General features: G+C 41.3%; 1 protein-coding gene across 10 annotated transcripts; it reads right to left on the bottom strand.

The window, feature by feature from the left end:
• Nucleotides 1-302: 302 nt before the first annotated feature.
• Nucleotides 303-9,457, bottom strand: LOC110505306 (heterogeneous nuclear ribonucleoprotein Q). 10 transcript variants are annotated; one of them, XM_036962580.2, is made up of 13 exons: nt 9,246-9,457; nt 7,597-7,756; nt 6,712-6,830; nt 6,497-6,604; nt 6,267-6,380; nt 5,854-6,030; nt 5,612-5,747; nt 4,756-4,961; nt 4,389-4,538; nt 4,168-4,289; nt 3,611-3,981; nt 1,882-1,920; nt 303-1,617 (listed from the first exon to the last, which is right to left on the bottom strand). In XM_036962580.2, exons 2-13 carry the CDS (start codon nt 7,742-7,744, stop codon nt 1,589-1,591), a joined length of 1,719 nt encoding a protein of 572 aa, XP_036818475.2. In that variant the 5' UTR covers nt 7,745-7,756; nt 9,246-9,457; the 3' UTR covers nt 303-1,588. The 10 variants fall into 10 exon arrangements, with proteins under 10 accessions (XP_036818475.2, XP_090076637.1, XP_090076638.1 ...); XM_090220511.1 differs by having other exon boundaries at nt 3,638-3,981; XM_090220512.1 differs by lacking the exon at nt 1,882-1,920.
• Between the last annotated feature and the right edge of the window lie 679 nt (nt 9,458-10,136).

The following is a 10,136-nucleotide window of genomic DNA, read 5'->3' as shown; positions in this document are numbered from 1 at the left end:
CTATAGTACTGATTTCGTGTTGTGGCAGGCTAGAAGCAAACGACTAACATGCGTGGCAGCAGTACTCACTGTCAGCGAGGTGCTTATTATAACTGAATGTAATTATTAAATTGAAATCACAGGATAGTAACGTTACACATGCGCCTCTGGTTGAAGCCTCCCTGGGAATGAGAAAGTGATTGTGTGATGCGCATCAGACAACTATTTAAAAAAGCTATAAACCCAGGGTATTTACACTATAATCAGTGCATAAAATGTGTGACATGGTTTAACAAGATGTCATACAGAGAGTAAGACACAGATAGAAATCAAAAACTTTATTACAAAAATAAGTTACACTCACCTCCATTTTACAGTATAAAACAATTTATTTGCAGGAATGCAAAAACGTGGTTGGCCACCAACAATAGTTTAAAACTGCTAACATTTTTTCAAAAGGTGGTTGTAATTATTTTATTGAGGGAGTTAACAGTGTACAAAACCGGATGAATAGTTCAGTCTCCTTTTCGCTATACATGGAATACGAATAACAGCTGCAGTATCCCTTTTACCACTGTATGATCACGATCCCCTTCGAAACAGCTACAGGCACACATGCTCGCTGGCTGGGCAGTATGGCAATTCCTTTTTAATCAAAAGACTTGATTACATAGTAGCTGGCTTAGAGTTAGAGGGATCATTCAAGATGTCACATGATTGGGATATTTATTTTACAGTAAAGGGGGTGGTACTGAACATAATTCTGATCTATTCTAAAAACAATACAAAATAATTGGGAGTGGCAAAGGGACACTGCAGGGCTTTTTCAAAGGCAGTTGACACCCTTGTTGATGTTCAAGCCTTTACAAAAGTAACATTTTCCAAACTATACAACCAGTAACTACAATAATCTGAAGAAGCAAGGTGGCTTATTCAGTTCAAAATAGGATAAAAGCAGGGCTTGTTCAGGCTCATCATATGAGATTATTTTTGCATGCCCAGTTTGACTGTTTGCCATGTCAGAGCTGCAGCAAGTCCTTTCGGTTGTGCTGCTGCTCTTGTGCATATTTTGTAGGAAACAAGCCCTGCTTTCATCAATATAGTTTCCCTATTTACAGTACAGGCCGGGTAGTTTAATCCTCTGTACTGAGGTAGTTAACCAACCCTTTAAAAAAGACAAGTTCTGAAAAGAACCACTTTCCTGGAATGCCTGACTTATCCATGCCAGGTGGTTACACCTAAAACCTGCAAATGTTCTCTTCAAACATCCAAATCAAACAATTAAGATTAACAGGGATATTCCAACAATAAAAATTGTGATTAGCACAAAAATATACAATAGCATCAAGCTCCTTTGAGCCACTTCAAACTAAGAAACTTAAAAAGTGCAAATTCTTCAATAATTATTTAAAATGGCATTTTTTTGGGGGTGTGGGGCATACAGGGGAGGCAAGTTTTTCTAAATAATCCGCTGATTGTTTAGGTGGCAGTTTGGGGGAGATGCTTCTGTAAGGCTGGAATATTGGACCATTTTGCTGACTTTTTCATCCGTTTCCATTGCAGCTTCTGGTGTAACCCAACACAGTAAGTCAGTCTTCATAGTGACAGGTCAGGACCGGCCTCGACCCCTTTTCCCTGCTGACCAAGCAAATAGAGACAGAATTGGAACGGAATTCAAAATAATAATAAAAAAACAAATCACAACACAGAACATAAACATGACTAATGACATCCAATCATGTAAAATTACATTTTTAAAAAATTAAAATAGATTAGGGTGACCCTAAATCTGCAGAGGAGCAGACCTTTCAGTTGGTGCTCTGAAAGGTGACACCTGTCAAGGTTTTGACCTAAGGCCAAAAGTCAGGTGTGTTTTCAAATGTTGAGAATACGCATACATACCCATCACTAATTTGAGGAAGTCAAATTTGAGGAAGTCTTCTAAAGACATGAACAGAAATAAAATAAAATATAAAACATGTCCAATCAGATCATCGCAGTATACTATCAGCGTAACCAGAGTTAATCCAGGATAGAATATACATATTTTCATCATTTGGACACTGAAAGCCAAATACACATCTGTACATTGAAAATTACCAATTGAATGTGAGGCTCAGCTTTCAAAAGACAAGGAATAAAATGGTGATGTCTGCAGACCTGCCAACATTGAATAATTTTTACAAGTACCACTTCAGCGTGGCGGCGGCACCCCCAGCTCCCATTACAGCACGCGTCGACACCCACACTGCTCAAATCATAGGCAAATGCGCCTCCTTTTTTTTTTGCCTAATGTTGGCAGAAGACTGGCTCAGTAGGAATGGTAGACTAGACTGTTATGGGTACTTGGTAAGTGGCTGCTCTTCAGTAGATAACTAGAAATATGTTTAAATGTACAAAATCAGGGCTCTCCCTAGGATTTTCTGACAAGGTGGTGCTGATGTAGGCTGGGTAGGGGGTGGTCCAGAGGAAGTTAAGAGGATTTATCATTTTTGAAAAACCTGTAACTGCTATTTCCTGAAACATAGTCTTAAATTACATCAAACAATGTAGTCAACAGAAGTCTTGTTTGATCCTAATTTTTTTTAAATTCTGTTAAATTTAGGGGGTTAATTATTCTAATTAATAGGTGTCTTTGTGTGGATAGTCTAGTGAAAGTGTAAAACGGGCTTAATTTAGTTTGGGGAGAAAATTCTGAATATAATTCAATTACTGGATGCAATGTAACATTCAGTAGTCTGGTTTAGTGTAGGCTATTTGGTATATGAAACTGAACTAGGCCTTTGAGCTTGTTTCAGATCTCCATCCCTGACATAATCTGTCAAATTAGGTTGGACTACTAGGCTGCCATTCATTCAACATACCTTGGTCATTGGCGAACTACCTATTAGCACGTCATTAGCTGTCATTAACTGTTGACAGCTATATCAAGAGGACAGACCAAGAACTGACTAATTAACATAGGCCTACTACACTTGAACATAACTTTCTGTGAAGGACGATATTAGCGTAACATGTCTCTCTGCCATGTCTATTGCCATCCACAGCGATGTGCAGTGAACTACCGCAACACTTCACCGTTTCCTTGCTCATCAATGCGCTCGCGCCTACTACCTTTGCAGAGATCAAAGCATGTGCGGCCAAGAAAGTGTTCTCGCTAAACACTGTAACTAACACATACAATTCTGGAAAATGTAGTCGGCAAACAGTTTGTTCTCCATTTTCCTCTCACACATCAGTTGTATCAATGGATGAAGTGGATTGGTTCAGTTGTCAAAAACCACAATGTGCCAACTAGAAGCCTATTTATTTTAGGGTTGTTTTTCGTACCAGCGTACTTTGACATCAAATTGCATGCATGGTACGCAAGATACATGCCGGTTGGCAGGTCTGCATCTATATGATTCCTTACTTTCAAGGCCTATATTTTACACAGAATGTAAATAGCGAACTACGGTCAATTTATGCCATAAGGAAGAAATTAATGCAGACTGAAAACATTAGTTTAAGGTTATTCAAGTGTGTGTCTGGGGGGTGGTAAGTCCTGCCCAAATAGTATGTTTGCATTTTTGTGTAGCTGATAGCAACCATTTGCTATTGACCTTTGCCAACACAGCTAGTCCCTATTTACCCAGTGCCCCTTTGGTCCCCTGCACACCTCTGCTCGATCCAGGGCCACTTCCACCTCGCTGAGAAAAGCCACCCACTCTGCCCCTGGGTGTGGCAGCTCCACGGCCCCGGGAGGATAGGGTGGCACCACCACGGGCTCCGCCTCGGGCCCCTCCTCTTCCTCGGCTGGGAGCTTGGAAGTCCTCATAGCCGTAGTAGGGGTCTTCATAGCCACCCCGGTAGTTGTGGTAGTCGTAGCCATAGTAATCATAGTAATCTTCATAGCCGTAGTAGTCATGGGGGTAAGAGTAGCCTCCTCGGCCGCCACCTCGTCCCCTGCCTCTTGTGGGAGGTGGCATGTGAGGTGGGCCGTAGTAATAGTAATCGTCATACCTGGGGAGAGGATATGCACTTGTTTAGTAACCGTACGGGACGCATTTGCGCTTGTTAGATCACGTTAACTTTTCTATTCAATCATTCAAAAGAAATCAATGGTGAAAGGCCGCCCAACAACGCAACTATAATTTTGGCCCGCATTTGCAGGTCTCAAGTAATTGAAAATCAATTGTCTTTGCTTACATTTGTGTCTTAGCCGCTTGTCTCTGGGCTTTGCGTTCTTTCCTCTTCTGGTCAGGTGGCTTTGCAAAGACTATTTCAATGTGCTCTCCCTCCAGGTCTTTCCCATTTAGGTCAGCCAAGGCCTGTCAAAAGAGGCAAGTTGAATAACTACACAAAAAACAGCCATTGTTACCAGTTTTGTGATACATTGGTGAGAGTAATATAAAGACTCCAGCATGTACCTTGACTGCGCCGTCTCTCTCCTCAAAGTGGATGAAGGCGTAGTCTTTCAGCTTCTTCACCCGCTCCAACTTGCCAAAATGACTGAAGGCCTTTTCAAGTATTTCCTCCGTTACAGTGCTCGCAAGGTTTCGGACAAACAGCACTTTCACCTGGAAGGAAAATGGTAGTGGCTTATCAATTACACTTAAAGTCTGTGGCTTTGTCCTGTCTCATACACTGGTGGTTACTTCCATTCTTACTCCCTGGTAAACAACGTCGAAATCAAATCAATGTTAACTCGGAAATATTTCACAAGTTTAATGGATGGACAATACAAAAACTATTTATCACAGGCGAAATGAGTCCTGTTAACTTTGCTCCACTTACCTTGGCCATGACCTCAGGATCAGGGTCTTCTATGGGGTCAGCCCACTCCACAGTCACCACGTTCGCCCACACCTTGACCTTGCCACTCATCAGCCGGCGGCGGGCCTGAGCGGCAGTTTTGTGGTCTTCATATTCCAAGAAGCAAAAGCCTCTGTTCTTTTTCTTGTCTTCTGGCTGATGGTACAGTATGACATCGTTAAGACCCTCTGTTGAAAGAGAGGCAGAAGGGGAAAGGCATAAAAAGGTATCCTAGCTGAACAGTGACCAGTGCACAAGAAAGCTTGCTCCATCTCCATGCAAAATGCTAAGCAAAAAGGAATGGAACAGAGTTACTCTAGAGTACCTTACTAAAACAGTTGGCAGCAGAACAAAATATCACACATTCATGGAATGTTTCCTTCGGTTTAGTCAAAACATTTAGTGTCCCCTTTCTTTGACACAGCTGTTCTCTTTAGACAAGTCTTGAGACCATGGATTTGTGCCTAGTTAAGTGCAAAGTGTCCAGTCAGATCTTAGCGGTAAACTATCAGCGTAACCAGAGTTACTCCAGGATAGAATAGATGTATTTCATCATTTAGACACTGAACCCTGACATTGGAAATTAGCAATTAAACTGTTGAGCAAATATAGCCCAGCTTTACATAGCATACCGTACATAAACCCAAACTCAGACTAAATGCAATCTAACACACTAGCGGTTGATCATGATTGCTGCTTTCAGTAACATAAGGCAATGTTTAAACACTGTTGTCAAAGTCAAAGTAAATATAAATCTTTGTCAAGACCGAATATGACTGGCCAAGCAAAATGTCAATTTGTCCCAGAAGATCATTCAACAAAAAGAGGTGCTGCTTACCTGTGACTTTGGCAAATTCTTCCACAATCTGCTCTTTTGTTTTACTCTTGGGGATGGAGCCAACGAATAGTCTATTATTGGCCACAGAGATGCACACACCAATGTGTTTGCCGGGTCGAATTTCATTGTTGTTACACTGTGGAAAGAGGGGAGTGGGTATGAGAGAGTGCATGACATGTCATGATTGGGTGGGCTAAATTCGCCATTCCTATCATGAGAGGATTTCAACAAGTGGTACATACCAGCTTGACAGCCTCCTGCGCCGCCTCTTTAGTGCAGAAAGTGACAAAGGCGTAACCTCTGTTCAGGCCACTGAGGGGGTCCATCATCAGACGCAGGTCCCAAATGGGCCCGGCTTTCTCAAACAGAGGGACCAGCTCATCCTCAAATAGATCTCTAGGGATCTTGCCAACAAAAATCTGAGAAGAAAGCAAAATTAGGTTAACTTGGTGTGAAAGAAACATTGGGCCATTGTTGCGCAATAAATCTCCAAAATACAGTCAGATCTTAGCAGTAAAACGGCGCAATCGGAGTTACTCCAGAAAAAATGACAAATGTTCATTATTTGGACAGAATGCAGAAACACTATCATACACACCTAAGTAAACTATAACACACTAATCAAATACACCATTGAATTATTGTAGATACATACCTCTGTACCAATTGTGGGCTGTGCCCCTGTGTGAGCAGAATCTGGAGGGGGGCCTCCATACTTCCGCTGACCTGTTGTCACATCGAGCGTGTAGCCAGTTCTCTCCAGCAGGGCCTGTTTATTGAAATAACATGATTGAAGTCAAACGCCTTCCAGAGAACAACTGCACAATATATGATAATGATGACATGTCTCCATTATCACTTCAAGAATGTTCGTTAAAACCGTACTTTGATTTTGGCCTCATCTGGTCCTTTATTGGAGTCTGAGACTTTGGTACCCTGTTTCTCCCTCTGTCTATATGTCTTCATAACTCCACAAAGAAAGGCACTTTTGTTCTGTCGATGAAAGAAAAATCTGTACACTTTAGAGGGTGAAATGGTAGCATTTGATTTCAAGACGTGATCCCATATGCAATCAATCCACCATCCCTCGCCATACATACCTGAACATGTGAGAGGTCGCTGTCCTTGAACTGCAACAGAACTTGCAGAGCACCTTCTTCGTTGAACTCTTTCAGAGCCTCAATCGCTCTATCATCTAGGTCACTGTGTGATACCAAACCTGAGGGACATCAAAAAAACATTGGTTACTAGCAGGAACAGAACTACGGGATGACATCTTTTCAAACGGGTCTAGCCACAATGCATGTTTGGGGGTATCAAAGTTCACTTATTTCTGTGACTTCTTTAGGGATTGCTAAAATTTGAATAATTTGCATAACATAATCAGAGAAAAGGAACCATCTCAGGAGACCGATATTTTAAAATGGACAAAGTGCATTGAGTAAAAGCACTTTATTCAACCTCTGCAGAACTCATCACAACAGACATGATGTTTTAACTTGATATGGCAGTCCTGTGCACTGTACGCCCCTAATGAGCTTGTGCACATTCTGCTCTTGGAGGGCCCATCACCTGTCCCAGCCACCGACAGCTGCTGCCATTGTTGCTGCATGTGCCCATCTGGCTGCACTCTCTGCCTGAGACTTTCCAGAGACCTCCGCTGAACTGTGGCCTAACTCTTTGCTCATCTGTGCTGCTACACTTTAATTATTGAGAACACAAAGTGTCCGTGACACCAGTGCTCTGCCCAGATATACCTTTAAGACAATGGACATGTACCCAAAACATTTATTTCACATCGATATTGGTGGTGTATGAATTATCTTTTGTCCATTACACTGCAGTACCCATTTTGGTAGGAAACCACAAAAAGTTGCTTGAGGATCCCAATTCCCACATTCAAAGTTAATGTAAAATATGACAGCACATGCAATAGCAAAAGTATAATTTGTGTACGAATATGCTGGATATTCAATGTGCCTTACCTGCTATGTAAATTTCATCTAGTTTTTCAGCAACTTTCTGTGGTAAACCAGCTTCCAATAAAGTCTGGAAGTGTTCAGAATGGGTAACTGCAGCAGTGGTGTCCATTGGTTCTTCTGGACCATTTCCATTAATATGTTCTGTGGCCATGTCTCCAGAAATCTGTGCAAATGCAATGAGCCAAATTAATCCTGGTTCAAGTGCAAGACTGTTGATAGCTTTTTGGGGGGGAGGTGTCATGTGCAACAGGCACACATGTGGGTTCATGTGGTCCCTTAAGAGTGGAATCAGGTCACATTTCAATTACGATATTGGAATTTGCATGTCTGTATCAATTTTGAAAATGCTGACACCCAATAAAAGTATCAATTGCTATTTATGATAACAGCATACCTTATAATTATTTTCGTTTGCATGTGCAATGTATGAGGAGTTAGCATAGGCTACATGGTGAAATGTGTACACGTAATGACACATTTCCCGCCTTTGACTGTGTTAGAATAACAACTTGGCACAACACTATGGCTGCTAACATTACGTTAATCTCCCGCTGCGTACAATGGCATGGCCTGATTGCTAAATTATAAATTAGCCTACTGATTGCAGACTTCAGCACTAACTAGCTAGCTGATACACGTGTTCCTTCGGTAGAGTACCGCGACAGAGTTTCTAAGCCACCCGTTTCCGGTAACTAATAAGACAGTCCGCAAGCATTTGTGCAGGAGCAAATTACATGGTGTGGTAGACTAACGTTACATCTATCTAGTTACATTTTTTGATAACGTGTCGCAAACCACTGATAGCAAATTTGGCTAGTTAGGGTAAAGGGAGCAGTCTAACGCGAAGCCATTTCAGTTTGTGCTCATGCAAAAAGTATTCATTGCAGCCAACTAACGTAACGTTTGCGAACTAGCTAACGTTACCCAATTCTCTAGCTAAACCTGTTTTCATATTTAACTTAATAATTTAGCTAGCTATAACCACAAGTGTTCAGACATTGTTAGCCAACGTCACCTAGCTGCGTTATCCATAACGTTAGCTACCCAGCAGCCAGCTAAATAATAGCACGCCAAGTTAAATAATCACGGTCCTCCAACCCTGTCAAGTCACAATAACAAACCTAGCTAGTTATCCATACTAGCTAGGCAGCGTTAGCGGAGTGACGACCAAATGTTTTGCTAGCCAAATTGGTTACGCTATACTAACGTTAGTTCGCGAGTTGAATCAAAACTATCTGACAAAGGCAATTATCTCGAAGTTTACACGCTCAGAGGTTAGGTCCCTGTTTGGCTGGTTCAGTTAGGTAGTGACAACGATCAAGTCATTCATGATGTAGCATAATTATCCCACTTGGCTGAGTTAACTAGCGACACCATTAAAACCGCGAAAGCTTATATATAGTTTGATGGTTGACTTAATTCGGCTCGACATGTCCATATGTGGAGCAGAGAGAGGCCTTGTAGTATGGTAACTAGCTAGCTTCGTGGTTTGTCAACGTGCCGCCACATTGGGAGAGTCCATTTTCAAAAAGCCGGTCTGGAGAACCCGTCCCAACCACCCGTTTCCACATTGTTTGAAACACCACACGCTCAACTACTTTAGCTATAAATTGTGCTATGATCACGTGACCAGTTAGTAGTATTCATCATACCTGCCGATGGATCACCAACTTGTATGGTGTTGATTATTTCGGAAGGAAATTTTGATAATTACAAGAGGAAAAGTGTACAACTCCCGGCACTAGTTCGGCTCCACTCATTCACTCTTGAGGATGTAAAATGGCTGCCACGTTCACGCTGCGAGTTTTGTCTCGTCAATGGGGTTTCTTAGACACCCATGCACGGGCTTGCCTTTACTCTACAGTAGATTGGGAAATGATTTGTATGTAGTGCTACAGTGATTGATTTTGCATCTGAAATGGCTTGAATGACAAAAGAGAGGCGAGGATTAAAACTCAACATTTCTGTGAAGATAGCTTTTGAACAATAGGCTATCATAACAATGTTCAGCACCTTAGCCTAAATTATTTTTAGAATTTTAAATATTTGTTAACAGTATATCAGTCCTTTTATGTTTTGGGTCCATTCAGGAAGTTTTGGAATTGAAAAATATCCAATGAAATTTAAATTGTGGAACTTTACAGTTCTTGAATTAGAATTTGAAACTATTCCTGAAATGCCAGATTTTACATTTAATAAACCTCAACCCTTTTCAAATATTTTATAAACTGGTTGGCTGTTCTTGAGACCATTGTGATGGGCTATTTTCAACTTTATTTATTTTTTTTAGACATAACTAGTGTCTCAAATAGTGTCTCAATCATGTTTTTACACTGTTCAGATTCTATTGAATTCCACTGAATATTTTAGAAGAACAATCAGGCACACTGATTTGTGCAAACCCCTGAGGCGTAGAGGCCGGTATTGTTCTCTCAGTCAAACTGTCCTGGTAAATCAGCATGGGTTTTAATCACTAGTGCACACTGAAAACGTAGCAAAATGGAAAACACCTGTTTCTTATTGGACAAGTTCAGTCTGTCTTC

Source organism: Oncorhynchus mykiss, chromosome 25 (genome assembly GCF_057628025.1).
Source record: "Oncorhynchus mykiss isolate SJ-2025 chromosome 25, ASM5762802v1, whole genome shotgun sequence".
Classification (NCBI taxonomy): Eukaryota; Metazoa; Chordata; class Actinopteri; order Salmoniformes; family Salmonidae; genus Oncorhynchus; species Oncorhynchus mykiss.
The sequence above is the reverse complement of the archived record's forward strand: the minus strand, read 5'-3'. Positions and strand labels throughout refer to the sequence as shown.